Below are 22,756 nucleotides of genomic sequence, written 5' to 3' on the forward strand. Positions count from 1 at the left end.
AGTAGTTATTGATATCAATATATTCTTTGCATACATTAATCAAATTAATCTAATATTTGCCAAACTTTCACCTGACTTTGTTCAAACAAATACTAAAACATCTTGGAGAAATCATGCACATACACACACAATATAAGTATCATTTATGTGGTTCTACCCATCATTAGCTTTCCTCTTCCATCTGAAATCAAAACCTCTTCATGTACGTTGTTTTACTATAATATTCAGGAGTAAGATACCTTTTGGACATAAGAATGTGAGGGAAATTAGTCTGTTTTCAGCATCCAGTCTCTGAGCTAAGGATTTCCCACCACCCGCTGCTTTCTACACTTCAAAACTACTGCTCCAACTAGCTTTCCTGGGAGGAGAGGAGAAAACTGGAAGGGAGGGGAAGAAGGTTGGTGCGAGCAAGAGGCGGGATTGAGGAATGGGAGGTAAGAGGAGGCGTGGCCCAGCTCGACTGTCAAGATAAATACTGAGAACTGGGTGCCGGCTGTGGAGAGAGAACTCCGGAGGAAAGCCAGAGCTGAGCAGCACCGAGGACAGCGCCTGGCAGCGCCTGCGCCCTGCTCTTCTTCCTCCAGCAGCCCAGGATTTCTTCTTTACACGCACACACACACACCCTGAGGTTCTCACCCCACTTTCGCCCTGACATACTCACACACACATATTGCAGGCAGACACACACTCCGCTATACAATGGCAGAATCCCACCTGCAATCATCCCTGATCACAGCCTCACAGTTTTTCGAGATCTGGCTTCATTTCGACGCTGACGGTGATTATCTTCTCTCTTTTGAAGAACCTTGTCCATGCCCTTTCCCTCCCTTTCCCCTTCCTTGAGGCTCCTGATCTGATTATCCCTCATTTCTTTTCTTTACTTCTTCCCCCACCTCCTTAATCTTATCTCTCCATTTGGCGGCCAACCATTATCTTTAAAGTTTATGTATTGTTTCTATGTTATCCCAAAACCGTAAACTTTTATTCTCCAAGAATGGTACTCATAAAAAAGGGGGGGGATTGAGGGACCCTGCCCCCAAAGTTTCTACGGCTACACTCAGCATCCCAACCATCCTCCTTTGCCCTTAGTGGGTCTAAATGTTGACGCGCCGGGAGGGGAGCACTGCTGCGTCTGTATCCTTTGCGGGTTAATGAATATCGAGGCAAGAGAGAACCTCTCCGGTGGCCAGAAAGATAGCTGTTGTGGAAATTGAATGGGGAAGAAACTCAGAATGAGATGTCTGACACCTGGGTGCCTCTTTGTCTTTACAGGAAGTGGTTACCTGGAAGGAAAAGAGCTTCAGAACTTGATTCAGGAGCTCCAGCAGGCGCGGAAGAAGGCTGGATTGGTAGGTTCAAGTTTGCAAAGGAGTAAAAGGACCTTCGCCCTTAAATAAATAGATATTCTAGCATTCTCATAAAGAGCCAGCGAAATCAAACGGTTTCCAGGAATGTAAACATTTATTTACTGAGAAGGGGAGAAAGACAGCCTTTCCAAATCGTGTAGGGAGAGGGAGAGACAGAGGGAGAGGGAGAGGGAGAGGGAGAGGGAGAGGGAGAAGGGGAGGGGGAAGGGGAGGGGGAAGGGGAAGGGGGAGAGGGGGAGAGAAAGGAGAGAGAGAGAGAAATTCCTTAAAGGGAAAAAACCTTACAGTATGAAATCAGAGCTTTTAAAATATAGATTCTATACTTGTACTTTCTTTAATAGTGCTTAAAAGGAAAGTGTGGGTGAGATCTTTTAGCAGATCACCACCTCTTCGATTGAGTTCAGTTAGGTAATTTTTAACTTCTCTTTAACAGCCTGTATGGGGGTAGAAATACATTTCTGCCCCTTGGTGGTCAGGAAACAAATCTGCAGATTATGGATCTCTTATTCTATTGCCAATTATTATTCTTGTAATGTTGATGTGGTTGGAGTGATGAAAAAATGTCCTGTCTTGACCTTCCTCTCTGGGGGAAAGTTGTACAACTTTGCAACATAACAATGAGCAAGAAATTTAGCAAAAAGGGGATTCATTTCTGTTGAGAGGGAGAAAACCAAAAGTTAGAGATGTAAAAAGTAATTTTAAGAACTTCACATATTTTAAACAAGCAAAGTGATACTCTAATGAGAAGCAATTAGTGGTGTTTTGAAAATAAGCTGTATTTGTAATTTAAGCCATTAGTTAATTAAACAAATGACAATTTTTACTAATTATGAATGACTTCCTTTAGGCATAAATTAACCTGTTAAGAAGAGATATTGTCAGCATAAAAATAAAATATGCCCAGCTTTAAAACATAGATGAGATGATTACATAGAGGGAAATAGGTTAAGAATCTTAGTAATCTATTGGGGTTTATGTAAGACTGCATTTCAGAAGGCAATGTTGGATTTGGGCTAGAGAGAAGTTACCAATCTTTGGTCTTTTTGACTATCGTTAGAGATTTTACATTATAGACTATACATATGTATATCTTTAGAGGAAAATATAGTTGTGTGTGAATCTTTTAGCAGATCACCACGTCTAGCATTGAGTTATATATATAATAGTATACATATATTATATATATATCTGTCCATACAATTTACTAATAGTTACCTTTTTGTTCTATCTAAATTGAAAATTGTGTGATACACATCTCTGTACAACATATTCAAAAGAATCCCAGAGAACACTAAAATGTATTATGATGCATTAAAAAACTATCAATTGCTAAAATCCAATGATTTAAATCAAATTGATTTAAAACCAGATAACACTCTGGGAATTGTTTTACCCAGATTTAATATTACATAAATTTGAAAGTATAATAGGATGAGATCAAATAAAATTGAAAATGTTTTATAAACTTTCTCCATTCCCTTCCCCCACCTTATACATTACCATGTAAATAAATTCATGCAATACTATCATTATAGCTCTATGTATCTTTGACTAATAAAACATTTTCTTCCACATTTAAAAATATAAATATTTAAAAATCTGGTTGGAAAATCTTACCTGCCATAAAATTTCTCATTAAAACCTTGAAAGATGCTTCCAGCAGCTAAATGATTATATTTTAATTGTTCTGGAAGTAATTTATTTTCATTTAGAAATTCAGATATTTAGAAACTCTATACATGTTTTCAGATACTTCTTTTCCTCTTCCCATTTTAATATTTATACTTTTTGTAAACAGTGACTTCATGTTAGAGTTTTAAAGATTTTAGATCTTAATTATTTTTTTCTACTGTCAATGTTCCAATTTTAGAATATTGGAAGCTGTAATTATTAGATTATTATCCAATAATACCAAATTTGAGCACAGGTACAGGACTATATCAAGTTGCTTAATACCTTGATTATTGAATACTTTGTGAATTATGTAATATAGGCTTTGAATAGTTAAAATCTAAATCCAGATATGGATTGAGAGGTTCATGTAGTAGACAAATATTTCACTACTGACCCCATTGTACTAAATCTACTTTTATATTTTTTCTTCTCTTTTTTTAGAACTTAAAGGTTGACCTTATAAACCCAGCTTCTTTGCATTTCTAGCAATAGGATAACAGATTTTGCTGTATTAATGGAAACATTGTTTGGCTTATCATATTAATAATGTGAAATTTCAAAAATTTCAATAATATTAACTATAAGTGAATATAACATTAATGAAATATAACAACACAGTCTACTTTCAGAGTTACCATTTTTCACTAAAAATAGTTTTTAAGTTTGCATTTCTTTTTTATAAAGCTTTAATTTGTTATTATTATCATTATCATTATGTTTTACACTGTTTAAAACAAATTTGGACTAGAGGTATACACTGTTTTAAGTTTACTTTATACTTTTTTGTTACTTTAAGGAATGTGTAAAGAACATAACAGCTGATAGTCACACTATTGCCACTTTTACTTTCTTACAATTGTTGCTGTAATAAAATAAATAAACTTTAATAAATACAAGTTGAAATAATCCATATTGGAAGAGTTTTTTAAGTCTATATTAAATTGCTTAATTACTATTTGTTACCTCAGTTCTACTAAAGATATTTACTTTTAACCAAAGTAGGATTTTGTAACACTAGCAATAATAATAGTCAGCCTCAATATAGCCATCAAATTATATCCCTAGAGCAAATGTGTGTGATAGATAATATCACTACCTTGTTAGTTATGATAAAAACTGAGACCTTAATTTACTTTTCCAAGGACACAGAATAGGACACTCATAAAGGCTGACCTATTTTACATAGGCTTCAGTTAATGTAAGAGGGCTATTTTAAATGGGCTATGTTGAAGACCCAAGGGTATAAATCCAGCTTCCTGAATACTAGTTCTATGTTCAGGTTACTAGTTTACAGTTCAGAGCTTTCTAATCTGGCAATATGTGAAGAGATTATGTAAGCAATAGAATACATTGAAAAATACAAGTCAAATGAGATGAAAGCATTCACTTTTTCACTCTTAAACATGTCTTATGTACATAACTAAATGGGAGAGAGAACATCGTCTTGGGAAAAAAAATGGAAACAAGGAAACACTGGAAAACTGCTCCCTAAATTACTCTTGGAGTCAAAAATCTTAAGCATATACAGTCAGTGACCAAAATAAGGTCATCAGTATTGTCTGTCTCTAATGAAAGTGCAAATTGGTCAAGTTATTTTTTTTTAATCTGACACATATTTTTCTGATTTTTAATTTGTAAGCAAAGAATGTTTCTGACTACTTCCATGCTGGAAACATTCTTTGCTTACAAATGAGTTGCTCTTGAACATTCACATTATTTGCTTGTCTGAAAACACATATTTTTAACTTCCATGGATAAAACATGTTATAATAAGGAAAATATTATAGGGCAATTAGTGCAGCAATATAAAATAATCTTTCCTGAAGCAAGCAATGTTAAAGTACTTTCACAGTGATCATTATATTTAAATTCACTAAATGTTATGAACTGAATGATTCTGACTACATTCTCAAAGGATAACATATTCTGAAAACTAATAATAGAAGATAAATCATAGTGATTGATTCAGAAATAATAATAATAAGTCATTTGAAACCAGTAAAAACTGTGTATCACTTGTATCTTAATTTTCATGAAAATAGTTAATCAGTATGCATAATTCTGAATGGTTCTAATTCCAGTTTTTCTTTGCAACAAGTTATTAACACTATCACAAGCATACTGTTTGTTTGGGTTTTTTTTTAAAAAAAACTTCTTACCTGCTTTTTTATAATTTTAGGAGTTATCACCTGAGATGAAAACTTTTGTGGATCAGTATGGGCAAAAAGATGATGGAAAAATAGGAATTGTAGAGGTAAGGAACTTATGCATTGTTCTCATATAGTTTTAATAAATGAGTTTTTTGGAGTTTTATTCAACTCAAACATGATATGGCAAGACCTGTTCCAAGAGGTTTATTTTACTTAAGTAACATATTATCTTTTATTAAGAAATATAAAATCAAAAACTGCTCAGAAATGAAAGAAACCTAAGAATTTGCCTAATCCAAAGCTGTAATTTAATACATTAAGAAACTAAGACCTGGAGAAGTGAAATGATTTGCCTTTGACTATGTTATCTGTTTGCTGGCACTGGTGCAGTTAGAGGCTCAAGTCCCCAACTTCTGGATGAGTACTCATCCCATTACATTACCCAGATTCAGTTCAATAAAACACCAACCAAGTACATGGTTCATTGGTATTTCTTATTGTTTAACAGTGTAGACCTTTCTGTTAGAATATAAAATAAAGTATTTGCAGTCCCTAAATGATATCATGGCAAAAAACTGCATGTTGGTTTCTGAAATTCCATTTTAGATTAGCAGTTGGCCTTATAAAAACATAAGAACTTAGCTAAAGTCAGTGAATATTATATGATGTGTTATAGGTACAGATTTCTTTTGAGTCTTTAAGAGTTAAAACTGTGGGTGTCAAATCTTATCTTTTGACAATGACTTTTCCTATTGAGGACAACTTTTTTTTTGTCTATGAATCAAGGAGGCAAAACTTTGACTATGCATTAATTCTTCAGCATTCTCAGATTTGTGAAACAGCTGTTGCTTCCCTTACTTCTACTTTTATAAAATCTAGTGTCTCAGCTACTTTCTTTATCTCTGCAACCCATTAGAGAAGTTGAGTGAACAACTTTGTCCAGAAAAATTAATAAGGTCATATTTTAAAATATACCAAATCACAGGCATAATTATGTTCTTTATATAATGTTCTTAATGTATTAGATTGTGAAGTATTTTGGCTGTCAACAACATTTAGTCATAATTTACCTTTGATTCAGAGAACTAACCTGGTTTTCAAATAATTGATCTTATAGGACACCTGTGATGTCAATGTGAAATACACTTATTTTTAAACAGCTACTTCAAATAGAGTTAAGGAAGAACATACTATTATTATCTTTGTAATTAAAATATTTCCCTGGAGTATACACTTTCCCCTTTGCCCATGTGTAACTCATTACTATATAAATAGATAAATTAATAGTAATGGGACTTATAGACTGACATAGAGGCCAACTAATCAAGATATGAATCATCAAGGATAAGAAAATAACTTTGAAATGAGCATAAATGAGATGACATAAATCTAATTATTCAAAACTAGTGGAAATTCTAAAATCAGTGAAATTATAGATGTGGCTATTTCAGAGTTTGGCATACTTTATAATTCTAGCAGAGGAAAGACTGTCATCTTATATTTAAAGTATTTCACCTTTAAGAACTCCAGTGGGCTCAGCTATTTATTTTAATTTCTTCAGTGATACTGGGTTGTAACAGTAGCACAAAAAGCATGGATCTGATTCACATGGATTCTACGTTTTTAAAAGGATAAGAGGGATGAATCTGTTTTGAATCTATATTTTACTGTGTATGATATGGTATAATCATTTATGAAGCATCATTTGAGGTCTAATTTGAATGGGAGGCTAGGAGTCACTAGCAGATGCATTTTTCTAGAGGTTTGATGCAAGAAATTTCCCCAGAAGTTTGAGAAAAGAAACTGTTATAGGAAAGAAAAGATTTCTGTATGAGGAAAGATAGAGAGAAATAGGTAACAGAAGTGGATGAAGAAGTTAATGAAGACTGAAATGAAGACTTGAGGAACTTTTTATAGCAATAAGAGTAAGAAAAAGAATTTTCATTTATTTGTATACATTACACAATTTATAGAGTGTTTTCAAATATGTGATCTCATTTGATCCTCATTATAACAAAATAAAATAAATACAAATATAAAATGAGCATCTAATTTATAGTTGAGGAAACCTGTGACTTCAATAGAATTTCAGCCATTTTCCTTTAAATTACTCAGCCTTTTTTTACAATTAATAATCCATACATTTTCTGCATTAAAAGAAAATATTTTCAAGCTTCAGGTCATTGATTACTTATGGCAAGGCTTAAATTTAGCCTGGTTGAACAGGGATGCAGAAAGTATAGAGAAGTTATTTGACCAAACCGCTTGAAACATAATTTGGGAAGAATTTTCAGATCAGTGGAAGCAGAAAGAGTTTAAAGGGAGAGAAATGAGACACATAAGAATTAATTAGAAAGTTTAAGTATTCCAGAACAGGGAACTTTTTGTCATATGGGACCTGTGGGAAAAACTAGCCAAGATTTCTCATTTTAAGGGTAAAGAAACTGAAGCCCAGAAAGGTTGAATGATGTGTCCAAGATCCCACTGGCAGGGAGTGACAGAACATTTATAAAGGCCTATGTCTGACTCTGATTCCAGAATTCTTTTCATTAATCTAAGTTATCATCCAAGACACAGAAGGAAGTGGGGAGGGTGAGTACTTGGAGAAGTGAGAATGAGAGAATGGGAGAACAGGGAAGAGATTGCTGCTGTAGTTAATATGCATGTTGATTGTACTTAGCCTGGTTAAGCAGAAGGGACAAGAAAAAGGAGAGGTTCTGAAAAAATCATTGTAAAAAAGGAATTGAAAGCTACAGATTACATGTACAAAATGGAGAAAGGGAGAGTGGGGAATGCCTGAATTTGTTATGTGCCCTCTAGTGTCACCAGAAAGTTGTATTAAATAAACTTCATCCTTTCTGTTTTCCAACTTATATATCACTTGCTAAGAAATACTATATATAACAAGGAATACAAATCTCAGCCAGCTATGAAGGAATGGAAAAACCCAGGTTTTCCAAAATATATAATAGTCTACTTACTCCCATCAACTCACATCAAGTACACCATCACTTCGGTGTTCAAAGGAAAAAGGGGTTAGATTTGCTTGTTTTGCCCACTTAGCAGGTGTACACATGGGCTCATCAAAATCTAATCAAAGTAAACCAAATGGTATTTAAGTGGCAGTCTACTTTCCTGGTGGAAACAGGCCAAATTGACTTGGCTCTAATTGAAATGTGTCATTCAAAAGATCAGAAAATATAGTGGTTAATTTTCAAACTTCTGTTCTAATAAAGTTGACTGATACTTTCCAACAACATGCTTTTGCTACCTAGACATGTAAAAACATGTAAAAAGAAGGGTAATGTACAGATATGCTTTCTTGTGAACTTTTCAACTTTATGTCTCCAAAGAGATTTTAAAATTCACACAAATACAGTTTGGTAATAAAGAGATTGTTGATACAAACTCAAAACAGGAGCACTGAAATTCTGAGATAATTTAACAAATACCATGACAGTCAAAATGTTCTAAATTTATTCAGACTAATAGCTCTATTGCAGAGAACACTGATTAAAATAGTCAAAGAGAGAAACTGAATGATTTAACAGATAATAGAAATTTCTTCTCTGGTGCTCACATTAAGTATAGATATTTCCTTTAGCTGGATGTCAAATCTGCAAACTTTTCACCTGATCCCTTGGGAACTATGTGGGAAACTACTAACCTCTCCAGTCTATTGTGTCTATTTGTCTAGGTCAGTGCATCCACTGGAAAAATAGATCTATAAGCTATTTTAATCCTAAAACTATAATAACCTTCCCAGGGAAGCAGACACTTCTCTAGACTTTCCTTCTTTTCAGCCATAGTGGGATTTGAGCATGTGAGTTTAACCATAGTAAATGTGATTTTTTTATAGCAGACTACTTTTCTACCAAAGAATTTGGGGAAATGACTGACAATAAAGTCTGATTTAAAACTTCGTTCTGGATAGATTTTTAAAAACAGTTTATTAAGAAAACTTTTTGACTGAAGATTTTAATGGAGGGTGATGGTAAAAGGACAAGGTCTCAAAATCAAAAAAGTCAGACTGTCTGATTTCAAATGTGGCTCCAACTATAAGCTATGTGATAGCAGGCCATTTATCTTCTCTGAGTCTCTGTTTCCTTGGTTATGAACAGGGGTGACATATGAGTATCAACATCAAATGTGATAATACATGTCAAACAAATAGATAAACTCTGGCACACTGTAAAAACTCAATAAATGTATTTTCTATTATTATTGAAAATAAAAGTATTTCATTGGAAAATCTACACCATTTTTCTGAATGTCAATCTTTTTCCCATTTTTATAACTTGTCAAATTCAAATTATTAAATTCCACTAGTCTTTAATTTGTACAAAAAGATTATGTGCCTTTCAAATTTCCAGGTTTCCTGGACTCACTTCTCATTGGCTAGAAAAATATTTATTTGGTTCCCAAACCAAAAAAGTGAATGTTTTACTAATATGTGTTGAAGGAAGCTAACATGCACCAAGATTGTCTTCAAAAGTTATGCCTCATGTGTGCTTTAAAAGATATAGCTCAGTCACTTATATTTCTAGTAAAGTTACTTCATGTGTACTCTCCCAGCACCTAGCATGTTGCTTTGAAATTGTCTGAAAAAAACTTTTTTTGAAATTATCTGCCTCCCTGTATAGTTCTTAATATCGGTGACTACGAATCCCCAGCATCCAGCACAGTGCCTAGTAGGTTCTGAATCATAGCCACATGAGTCATAGCAAGGGATTTCAACCTACTCCAAAACACAGGCAAGAGCTCCATTTTATGCCTAGGAATAGAAGAGAGATGGTAAAGATCCCTGTCATGGGACAGGTTGAGTTCCTTGGGGAGCATATCTGAGTTGAAGAAAAGCAATGAGGAAGTTTATTAGGAAGTGCTCTTGGGATCAATACCTGTGGAAGGTAAATGAAAAGAACAGGGCTGGGCAGAGGGAGACTTTGGGCTGTGATATAGTCTCAACTTCAGTTTACCCTACAGCAGAGATGTCCCAAGTTTTCAGTGAGGGGGCTAGGTTTTATATCTCCATATGCATCAGTCATAGAATTCAGCTTCCTTGGGGAACATAACTCTCTTCAGCCCAGGTAATCTCCCAAAGAGACCATAGCAACACTCCTAGCACCTAAAGAGAGCTCTGGATGTCATATCACAGTGACCACCCCAACCCCTATCCACAACTCAATAATAAGTTATTTGAATTATCTCCAAAGGAACTTTATTTCCATTTATTGGAAGCCTACGCTGACCCTAGATAGTCAATTGCCTTCATTCATTGGCTGAGTAAAATATTTACTGAAATTTTTGCAGGTGCCAGGCAAAGAAACAGTAATTAAGACACAGACCTTTTCCTCAACATGTATATAGACTGATAGGGAAGACAGGCAAGTAGAAATTTTTGCTTCCCCACTCTCAGTGACAAGCAACAAGTGACAAGCTTCATAAATGAAGCTTTGAGAGATTCTCCTGTGGCAGCTTATCTGCCTGCCACTTATTCCCTTGCTTTTCTCCACTCTCTTCTCCAACCCATAATAAAGTTTTGAGAGTTTATAAAAAAGCAGGCAGGCAGCCCAAGAACTAAGAAATCACCAATAATCTTGGAACAGGTAGTATTGGATACTACTATGGACAACAGTGACTTAGCAAAACAGAGACAAAAGCAGCCCTACTTAACAACTTCTATAAAAGACCTCAGGTACTTTGTAGATATGGTCTTAGAGTCAACAGCTGGAGAGTTACTGCACCAGCTCTGAAATTTGAATATTAATTCATAAGCATTGTGAAACACACCTTGAAAAAGATGATTTTGGGAATTCCCTGGCCATCCAGTGGTTAGGATTAGGCGCTTGCACTGACAAGGACCCGGATTCAATCCCTGGTCTGGGAACTAAGATCCCACAAACCACATGGTGTGGCCAAAAAAACCCCACCAAAAAGCAAAAACAAAACAAAAAACACAAAAAAGATGATTTCTTAATGTTCACTAATAGCCACATCCTATCCACACATATTCATTGCTTCTTTCTTAGTGGCTGGTTTGTCTTATTACAATGTTTTTTGTGTTTAAGACTCATTTCTAATGTCTGTAAAATAGGACAGCACTGTATTCAGTTTAACATTAACAGTTCAATTAAATTAAAAGATTGACTATTTTGCATGTAGATATAATATGTATTTTCTTATAATTAAACCAACTAGGACCAAAATGGCATGGGCAAAGAGATATATATTCATACTACACATAAAAAGCAATTTTACCATCTCTATATTTGACATTCTAGAGACCTCTGTACTTTATGAAAGTTATATGAAGTTTAATTTTTGAAACAAAGATGGTTAAAATTTCCCTAATTTTACATGTGGTCGTTGCTTACTAGCTCATTCTTTTATTTTTTCTGTTTTTATATATTTGGTGGATTTTGATAAATAGAAGTTTTTAAGAAAAATTATTATTTTTATTCAAAACAACACACAATAATTAGGAAAATCTAAGCAATATAGAAAATTGCAATCAAGATGGGAAAAAAATGCTCACTACAAATCATATTAAGTAGGTATTTTTAATGAAGTAAAATTATCAACAAATTCCAAACATTTATGTCAGGCACCTAACATTGAGCACCACACTAAGTATTCAGAGGATGCAGGCAAAGAATAGTCTTTGCCCTCCTGAAGTGGATGGTCTATGGGGAGGTCCACCAAAAACTTACAAAGTGGTATCTGACAAGTTACATACCAATAAATAGAGAGTTGGCATTGGCTATTTCCTGTTTCCTAAATAAATGCTTGCATTAATGCACAACCAAACTAGTGACCTTTGTTTCAAAATAAATAAGAAAATGTCTTCTGAGTCATACTAAACATCCTAATAAGATGTCTGGCCCTGTCTCTTAGTTTCATCCCATTATTAGTGCCTGTAAACTGAATGATTCTAAATTGAGATATTATTTCAAAGATCTAAAAACAAGATAAGTTAAAGGACATATTTTACAGGCATAAAGAAGCTGAGATTACTTGCCTATAAGGTAGAATGATACATTTTATATTAAATTTTATATTTTTTAATGGACCTAAAAGGACAACATTTTTTTGAAGTGTGAGAGTCTTTCCTATAATTTGGTAGAACTTTCGGCCTTTATGCTGACCTTAAGGTTAATCTAGACTGCAGATTCTTGGTCTAAAATCCAGAGATGTGGGTTCATGCCCATAGTTCAGGGGATTCATCAGCTTCTGGAAATTAGATGAAATATAGTGTTGTAGGTTCATTCTTTAATGCTGAAGATGTAGTGATTCTAACAGATTCTCAAAGTCATTTTGAACCCAATACATTTAAGAGACACTGGTTTCTATTTCAACTCCTTATTTTAGTGATGAGCATGCTAAGTTCCAGAAATGGCTGAGGGAGTTGCTGGGGACCACAGCTAATTAGCAGCTGAGCCAGGAATAGAACCCACACCTTCAGTGAGGCCATCAATCCAGCTCCCTCCCTCCCTGCACACAATAGATAGATTATATTCATCTTAAAATGGGATCTGGAGTCCTTCTTTCCTAAAAAAAGTGAACATTGAAGTTATGAAATGAGATCTAAGGAGAAATGTCATAGGGTCACTAAATGGAGATCATCGAATAGAATTCAAGTCCTGGACTCAAGCAGCAGATGTCCTTTTAGCAGAAACCAAAAATTTGAGAACTGATATTCCCTATTACTGGTCAGTTTCCACTGTTCATTGTGAATTGTCTTTTCCATCTCTCTTTCCACTGTCTTACAATTGTCTTGAGTTTCTCTTCCTTTGCATCTCTTAATAAGCTTTCTCCTCAGACTTGGGAATGCATTTTTTCCTTCTATCCTTTCCACTGCATTCATATTTCTCATAGTTTCTTTTATTCTACATGAAATGTATGGCCCCGTGTGTGCCATTCTGTGTGCCCTGAGAGGAACAAGACCAGATCTGTGGCACAGAAAAGATGAAGGGGTCAAGCCACCAGGATGAGTCTGCTTGTATGTCTAGCAGATGAGAATTGGTCAAATAATGCCTATCTGAGCTTCCTATGCATGCTTGCTGTGGTCATCTACCAGACCAGAGAACCAGTCACTCAAGGACACCCAAGCACTGGAAAACACAATGGCACTTTGTAGGGGCAAAGTATCAGAAAGGGAAAATCGATTATAATGTTTTTCCTTTCCTAGTTTTCTAGGTAATAAAACTATGTTAAGAAAAACTAAGAGCAGGAAATATGAGACTTGCTTTCAAGCTCCTTACAATAACTTTTTAAATCTTTTCTAGTTGGCTCATATATTACCCACAGAAGAGAACTTCCTGCTGCTCTTCCGATGCCAGCAGCTGAAGTCCTGTGAGGAATTCATGAAGGTATAAGAAAGCTCTGTCACTGAGTGATGTTTTCAGAAAGCTACTTAAAATAGGAAAATGGTTGCTTTTTTTTTTAATATATTTGGTTTTCCTTATCCAAAATAATTTACAGACATGGAGAAAATATGATACTGATCACAGTGGCTTCATAGAAACTGAGGAGCTTAAGGTAAGCAAGTAAAAACATGTAAGCTTTTTCCTGTCAAATATAATTATGAACTTTGTAGCTTTTTAAAAAACCTCCCACAAAAGAAACTAATGTTGAGCAATGGCACATTTTCACCCACTCTTCCAATTGTTAATAAAGAACCAGATCAAAAAAGAGACTTCAAGTACTTCTTGAAATTCTGTTCAGCAATGTAAAATTAGCATTTTCTGTGGTGTATACAAATTGTTATATGAGGTAGCTTATAGATAGATAATAGATAGATAGATAGATAGATAGATAGACAGATAGATAGATAGATAGATAGATGATATACTAAGCCAAAGAAGTTGGTTATTTTCATTAAAATTTGGCATTTTATTTTATAAATGAAACAGCTATATAAAATAGATTTCTCTTTCAAGATAAATAATTATTGGACACCTACTGTATGCCAGGTGCTTTACACTCATTTAATCTTCACGTGAGTTCTTTGAGATTAGTATTACCCCAGTGAGGAAAAATTTAAAAGAAGTTAAGTGATGTACTGAAGGCTACACAGAAATAAGACATAGAACAGTGATCTTTAAACTCGTCTGTTTCCAAGACCCCTAGCTTACTGTCTCTCAGTAACAGCAATAAAAACAAAGTCCTAATATAATCAAACTTCTGAAAAACTGCAACTTTGAAAATGAATTTATCAATTCATATCTCACAGATGTATATAGGAGCTGGTGGGGGAGGAAGAAGATATGAAGGAAAAGGCAAAGAGGTCTGAAATCAAGTCCTACCTCTAGACAAATCTCTATATCATTCTGCCTGATTTTTTTCATCTTTTATGTGGGGGTAATAATACCTTCCTTTCAGATTTATTGTGAAGGTCAAGTAAGATGTTGCACGTGGAAGATTTTGTGAAATACAGGCACAGTATAAATTATATTATTCATGAACTCAATAATTTACTAGCCTTCAGAAATATAGAAACATCTTTCTCTCATTTCTTTAAATTGACCTCAATACTTCTCAGTCTGGAAGACTCTATTTTCTCTATCTTCATGGTATAGAGTGACTAAAAGGGAAGAAAATTAATAATTATTGAGCACCTACTATGTGGCAGGCATAGTACTAGATGCCTAAAATATATTTTAACATTTAATCCTCACAGAAAAGTTACAAGGGAGGTATTATAATTCCCATTATACAAACAGAGAAACTGAAATTCAGAGAGATTAGATAATTTTTAAAGAGTACACAGCTGCCTGGGAAAAGAACCTGGTTTTGGACACAGAATATCTGATAATGATAATAATGTTTTTTTTCCCCACAAGGCCAAACATTTTCAAGCTTCAGTCATCAAGAGCTACCTCTTCTGCTATTATGTAGGGAAACATGAATATCAAACACAGTTTCCTGGTCGTAGTTTAACATGGTTTGAGTTACATATATTTGTACCACTGCAAAATTGTTAAAACATATTTAACTAAAAACACTTAACAGGGACTTCCCTGGCCCTCCAGTGGTTAAGAGTCCACACTTCCACTGCAGGGGGCACAGGTTCAATCTCTGGTAGGAGAACTAAGATCCCACATGCCTCGTGGCACGGCCAAAAAAATAATTTTTTAAAATTTCTTAAAAAATTTTTAAGAAAGGAAAATAATAGTAATAACATCTTAAAAAATAAAAACACTTAGAAATGTAAAGATTTTTCATGTGCAATCACCAAAAACAATGTCTTTCACAAATTTGCAACTCAGCAACCCACAAGGTTACCCACAAGGTGACAGTTAAACTATTGTGTTTTTATTCTATTGGACCAAAAAAAAATTCTTTTAAAAATCATTTCAAGTTCATAATGAAACTTTAGCTCATTTCCAATACTGGCCTTCTTTATTCTAAATTTTATTCTCAGAAGAGATTCTAAATAGAAGTACTCCTCTCTGGGGAATTTTGAAGATAAGTTGGCATTCTTTTTTAATGGATCTTTCAAGAAAGCTAATTTTAAGATCCGTAATAGAGTAAAACATTGCTTGCTCTCAGACACGACTTTGAATCTCAGCATCCCGAGGTTTCTCCCAGGCTATTTTTGTGACCACCATTTTAGTCTCTGATGAGGATTTTTAACCCAATTAGTCTCTGACAAAAGCCTCATATGGTTCAAAAGTAAAATTCACCCCCCAACAGATAACTTTGAATTTTCCATGCTTCACTTTGAATTTGAAGTGGAATGTTTGAAGTGAAATTAAATTTATCAAACCAAGAAAAAGGTCTCCTTCCTTGAAAATAATGAAGTTAAATCAGTCCAGCAGAGCTAGAAAATCTGGGAGGGAGATAAACAACTGCAAAACTGAAGAAACCCAATCCTTCAATAATTTCTGAACATAATACCTGCTCAGTTTTCCATAATTGCATTAATTCATTTTCTGAACAAATAAAGAAGTTGCAAATGAACAGCACTAGACAAAATGAAAGACTTTTATATTAAGTACTTACACTGTCATTTATATGGCAAGTTTTTTTAAAGCTTTAATTTATTTCTCTGTTAAAAAAAATTAAATTCACTCCTAAACTTCAACTGTCAAATTAATAATCATCTTTTTTCATCCTTCCCACATTAATCTCTACTTTGATGTGATTCATATATCCTTCAAAGATTAGGTAACATCTGCAGCCAACTATTTTAGTTTGAACAGTCAGCTGAAACATCTAACCAAGGTGCTTTGTACCGCATCAAGCCTAAAAGCCCTCTGGTGAAATGTACTTCATATTGGCTATAAACTGATGTGGAGATACAGCTTGTGAGGGCAGAAAATGCACTTGAAATTAAGGGTAGGTCTCCACCTTCTTTATTGATAATTGTTCACATATCTTACAAAGGTTTAAGGGGGTCCCTTGTGTTTCTTGTTTCTTGGAGAAGAGTTACATGAGTATTTGTGAAGATACCATTAGGTAGAAATGCATCCATTGGGCTGGCTTGTTTTACAAGTTTTTACTCTGATTCCTACATGGTGCACAATCAAGATACTTCTTTAATTGAAATCATAAAAGCATAGCATAGCATAGCACAGACTGTGACAGATCAGTTTTCAGTCAAAGAGAACTGCTGGAACACCAAGAGTACCTCCCTTCTAAGCTCCTCCCATTACCCGGTTCTACCCTCAAAAAGAGACTTCCTTTGTATTCCTGGGGTGTTCCATTTCAAGGCAGGCTGAAATGAAAGCAGATTGTTTGTTATTGATGAAATTTATCTGACTTTTTGTCTTAACAGAACTTTCTAAAGGACCTGCTGGAAAAAGCAAACAAGACTGTTGATGATACAAAACTAGCTGAGTATACAGACCTAATGGTAAGACTGATCTTGAAAAGACTACAGCCAAGAGCCTATGAAATATTACTGTGTTCTGGCTAATTCCCAAGTCTACACAGGATAAAATTAACAAGCCATGGTGTGGGTATCACATGCACATAGGTATCATTTCACTTGAAAAGTGAGATACCTAGGGATGCTTATACCTTGTAAGGCTGAATGCTACAATTGTATTGTAAGGCTGGCTTTAAGGCTCAGCATATGAGCATTTCCTATCTTGTGGAGGTAGGTAATTTTCATCTATCAAAATATCACTTGTTTTTCTTACAAGCCAGTGTAATTGTATCACATATATATGTAAGTTACATTATAGATATATAAATTATATCACCAAAAACTCATTTATTATAGAGATTCTGAATCCATTTTTATCATGTCTTAGGAAATCATTGATTTTGTTACAGTTTAAAGAAAACTTCTGGCTACTTTATTCATTGAGTGACTAAAAATAGATGTTTCCTCCTTCTTTCTTTTGATTCCTGTTATTTGGGAATATTGTCTTGGTGCTTTGGGTGAGGAAATCCACATATACCCTGAGCTTGATGCTATGGTAAATAGTATAACCAAGAACTATTTTAGAATATTGACAATAGAGTGAAGAAAATTGCTTCACACATAAGCACTTAATGTTTGAAGAATGAATGAACAAATAAATTTATAAAGTTCCAGATAAAATAATACAATGCCCATGAAGTTAATTAACTTCCAAGTGGGTAAAGTTTGTTCATTTTGATTCACAGCACTAGGACTATGAGGAAAAAGCCTTTGCCAAACTGATTAAGCCATGGCCCAATATTTTGGCAACATTATTTTAATTGTTTAATTTTTGAAATTCAGAGTTTTAAATTATCCAGATCAGTACCTATATTTATACACACTTTAAGTACTATAAATGTACAGTGAATTCTTACCTCATTGATATAAATAAGTAACTTGTAAAACATAAGTCCCTATTATAACAATTATGTTATTTTAGACCAATAAAGGAGTTAGAATTTTCTCCTGAGAAATAATTTTATAAAGAGTTTGATCATATTTGGTGTAACTGAGGTTTACTTTCAGCCTGTCAGCCTACTTTTTTGTGGGGAAAAAAACCCACTAGAACTTTACTATTGCCTTATTCATTATACAGTGATATTTATTATAAAGTGGGACTAATCTTTAGTTTCAAAACAATCAAAAAAGTTTTCACTGTAAGGAAGTGTCCTCTTTAATTCCTCATTACATCGCCACTTACCACAGCACTAACACACACATGTCACAATGGGCAGATCTACACTCTGAATAACTTTTGAGAAATGGACAATAACCTACATTTATCAATTTTCTGTTTTGTGCCAGTATTAAAGGATGTCTACTTAAAGACTCCTTTCCAAGTAGAAATTTGAAGCAGCCTTTTTAAAACCACTCAGATGGGAGTTTTCCCCCTGTTGAATTGGCCTGGCCTATCTGGTTAAATGTCATAAACAAGCTCAAATCCAGGAAGCAGATTAATCAAGAACTAATTAAAATTTAAATATATTTGTAGGGAAATATTTCCCTGTGGACACTAAACTGTGTGATCTGGTGTCCAGTATCTTGGTAGACACTGTGACAATTTAGAACTTTTATAGACAATGGACTATAAAATGTTGCATCAGTATCAGATCCTGAAAAAATCTACCTCCTACAAAGGATTCTTAGAACAGCTCAAACCACAGAATGCCCTTCTTTTTTTCCGTAAAGAGACCTCACCAAACCTATATCCTTTATGATCACATTCCTTTCTTTAAAAACAAAAATAGTACCACTTTTTCACATATTTTATATATTTTATTTTATATGTAATCCTTCTATATAAAATATTAGAACAGTAGTTGCAACTTTCTAAAATGTGAATGCTTCCCAAATATGGGTAAGAATGTGTTTATACCTGGCTATGTCTTGGTATATGATGTGTATGTAAGTGCAATGGGGAGGTAAGGAGCTTTATTAAGTATCTAGTACTCAAGGCAAAATAAAACAATTCAAACTTACTCAAAAAATTTATTCTCTGAGGATTTATTCATATTACCTGCTTATTCTGATTGTACTCTTTGATACTCTAAAAGAGAGAAACAAATTAAATATTAATTTTCATACTATTATTTGGAAAGTTTCAGGACGTGCTATGTAATGCCAAACACCATCTCTCCCACATCTTGATACATATAAACACATATTTGCAAGAAAAATAAATGATTATGTTCCAGAAACCTAGCCTAAGATCACTATTACTCTGACTATTCTATATTCTGATAAATTTTGGCAATTGACACAGGTCATAGAATAGAAATTTTGCACTGAAAGTTTAATAGATGCTAGTTTCTAGAATTCTGCTGTCTATATAGGTAATTGATAACTCAAACTGCTTTATTTTGAATTTCCTTCTCCTTAATGCAATAAACAATTCTTCAACGGCTACAGTAATGCATTCTATCTTTCAGCTGAAATTGTTTGATTCAAATAATGATGGGAAGCTGGAATTAACTGAGATGGCCAGGTGAGTTTAGGAACTATGCAAATATTATTATAAAAAGCTGATCCTTGTCAAAAATCTAATGTATTAATATAATGTTTTTCTCTCAAAAGGTTACTGCCAGTGCAGGAGAATTTTCTTCTTAAATTTCAGGTATTTCTCTTTTTCTCTACCATAAATAATATTTTTCTCGAAAGGTTAGAATGTGGGATATTTGCCAAGGGAAACACGATGGAATATAATGGTTGCATTTTAATTTTTGCTCTCTTCTCTATCATTTAGGGAGTCAAAATGTGTGGGAAAGAGTTCAATAAAGCTTTTGAGTTATATGATCAGGTAAAAAAATTTTCTTATCTATAATTTGATTCTTTAGAAGAATTTGGAAAATGCTCAGGAAGGGTTAACCTCAAACTCAAGGTTATATTAAAAGAAACATGAGCTATTAAAATTACTCAGCCAATTTATTCTTGTCATAGGAAATGAGTTATGTTATATCCCAAATTAGACAAATTTGATTCAAATCCCATGCTACAATTTATCTCCTGTGAGGCTTTGAATAAGATACCAAACTCCTCTGATCCTCAGTTTCCTCATTTGTAACCAAGAGATAATAATGCTCACTTTGCAGGGTAGAATGAGGATGAAGCTAGATGAAAATATCCAGCAGAATCCTCCCATGTAGTGTATGGTAAGATCATGTGTGTGAGAAAAGGTTGTGTATGATGTCACTAGTTAACATGCTTTGTTTCTTCTAATTTCTCTACTCCTGGACCAAATCAGTCCTCTGCGGGCTCTAGTGCAGCCTTTCCACTGCCTGATGTGACATCAAGCCAGTAATATAGCTTCCCCAAGCCTATGTCCTCACTCATATGAAAATATTTGTGATTAATTTCTTACTTCAACAGGAGGTGGTGATATTGTTAACATAAAGTGAAATATTAAATGTGAAATCACTTTGAAAATTTCAAAGCATTTTACAAATATAAGATGCTGAATGAGAGGGAATTCATATCTGTTTTGGAACTTTGGAGCAGTTAAAAATTTGAGGGTCTGACCTAAGAGGTTAGAATATCTGCCAAGTTTGCAGTAGGATGATTTTCTGAGGATTTCAATTATTTCCAATTTACTACATTCTCCATTATTATGGATGAGTTTGCTTATATACTGTTTTATTACTCCTCCCTTAGGATGGCAATGGATACATAGATGAAAATGAACTGGATGCTTTACTGAAGGATCTATGTGAGAAGAATAAACAGGTAATCTAGTTACCTTGCCACACTTACTTCTTAAGCAGACGTGATGGATCCATCTAGAAGCAACCTCACATCCATTTTGGAGAATCTACTTTAAAAATTTATAGAGGAGCAGAAGTAGATTTCAGTTCTTAACCTGATTTGGTACTGGCCTGAATCAGTGTTTAACTGTGATAAATAGATTTCAAAAACAACCTTGTGATTTATCCACATTTTTATAAGAATTTAATCTAGCTCTTTTCTTGATGGATTGATGTAACAAGCAATTTCGTCTCACATTTTATCACTTGACGGTGGTTAATTCACTTCCATGTTTAACTGGATTATAATACATTCTATGTCCTATATAGGATCTGGATATTAATAATATTCCAACATACAAGAAAAGCATAATGGCTTTATCGGATGGAGGGAAGCTGTACCGAACGGATCTTGCTCTTATTCTCTCTGCTGGGGACAACTAGAGTTGATGCCCACGACCACTTACTAGCGGTACATTGTATCTAAAAAATAACTGTGCACTATAAGGGAGTAGGCTGTATTTTGTTTTGTATCTGTAAATTTAACTGCATATAGATAATTATCCAGGATGTGTGGCACACTCTTTTCAGTTTGTTTCTATACTCTTTGTAATGTACATTTTTTGTACATTTGAAAAGGAAAATGTCTATGCTTAGGCCAGTCAATACATCCAATTAAAAAAAATAATCTAACATATTCTTGCTTCCATAAATATAGTTGGACAAGATTTCCCTAAAAATCCCACCAGGATTAATCTCTAAAATCCTAGTCTCTGATATGTAAATGCATATTTGTCACTGAATAGAAGAACTATACATAACAAGCCAAGCATTCTTATTTCAGACAATTGTAAGTTTGCCTCACAAAGTAGTTCTAAGGTGTGTTTCCAATTAGAAGAAATGTGCTTTTGCCTCTAAAATACCAAAATATCAATCAATAGTTAGTTAACTGTGGCTCTATGAGGTTAACAGTCTCACTAGGCAAGATTTAGTCAATTAATCAACAACACACCTATTGCTTGAATCCACACCAGTCTATTGGTTCAAGTTGATTTGATGACAAGGAAAGGCAGCACCAGACGATGCATAAATCAGTTTTATTGTACATTTGTATTTCCAACGAGTCTACTGTCAAAGAGTATGACCTTAACCCATTTTCTAAACTGTTTTCATGTGTTGCAGACTATAATTATTCTAGTAAACTGCTGTTTTTATGTCATAGTCTATGTACTATCTGATTAAATTATATATATCAGGTATCCTGGTGTTTAGTTTGCATTCTTCCTGGATCTTCTTTTTATGTAGAACTGTTCATTTCCACCAAGGGTAACTGCTGCCTCTGAAATTTTTTTTTTTTTCTAGCTACAACACCTCTATTTTTAATACATAATTGAATTTTAATTTAAAATTCATAGCACCCTGATTGTTGAATATTATATCATCAATAATTTTGTGTATTCTGTGAATTCTATGTTTCATGTTGAGATCAGCATTCAAAATAGTTCTATTTCTATCTGCGAATAGTTTCAAATGAGTTAAAAAGAACATCTCAAGAGAAATGCTAATGCAATCATTTATCTTATGTAGCAAGGGTGACTCTAAAACATTCTTTTGACCCACATCCAAGTCACAGTTTCATATATTTGTAGCTAGAATATACTACACTGGTTATAGTTGACATGTTATGGTTGGTGATTTCTCATTTTTTGATGTGAAGCAGGGAACTATGAGAGATGTGTCTCTTTGAAATTTATAAAGTTACTGCCAAAGAGTTAATGGTTCTGGGTCACTTTGAATGTCCCCATTCTATAAATTCTGCACTGATTTTCTCAATTCATATAAATAACAAAAAAGTGAGGTATCTCTTTCCCCCAAGAATGAACAGAAAAGATTGCCAAAAAATAAAATTTCTCA

The 22,756-nt window shown here is 34.0% G+C and overlaps 1 protein-coding gene across 1 annotated transcript; it reads left to right on the forward strand.

Annotated features, from left to right (window-relative positions):
* Positions 1–503: 503 nt before the first annotated feature.
* CALB1 (calbindin 1) lies at positions 504–22,101 on the forward strand. The gene is made up of 11 exons (XM_036830349.1): positions 504–778; positions 1,273–1,349; positions 5,221–5,295; positions 13,477–13,560; positions 13,673–13,729; positions 16,971–17,048; positions 19,535–19,590; positions 19,680–19,719; positions 19,849–19,902; positions 20,754–20,825; positions 21,173–22,101. Exons 1-11 carry the CDS (start codon positions 700–702, stop codon positions 21,284–21,286), a joined length of 786 nt encoding a protein of 261 aa, XP_036686244.1. The 5' UTR covers positions 504–699; the 3' UTR covers positions 21,287–22,101.
* The last annotated feature ends 655 nt before the right edge of the window (positions 22,102–22,756 follow it).

Source organism: Balaenoptera musculus, chromosome 17 (assembly GCF_009873245.2).
Source record: "Balaenoptera musculus isolate JJ_BM4_2016_0621 chromosome 17, mBalMus1.pri.v3, whole genome shotgun sequence".
NCBI classification, from domain to species: Eukaryota; Metazoa; Chordata; class Mammalia; order Artiodactyla; family Balaenopteridae; genus Balaenoptera; species Balaenoptera musculus.

Coding starts and splice junctions, on each gene's coding strand:
- CALB1 (XM_036830349.1), top strand. CDS start 700: ATGGCAGAATCCCACCTGCAATCATCCCTGATCACAGCCTCACAGTTT. Junction 19,720..19,848: donor ATTTTCTTCTTAAATTTCAG/GTATTTCTCTTT, acceptor TCTATCATTTAG/GGAGTCAAAATGTGTGGGAA. Junction 19,903..20,753: donor CTTTTGAGTTATATGATCAG/GTAAAAAAATTT, acceptor CTCCTCCCTTAG/GATGGCAATGGATACATAGA.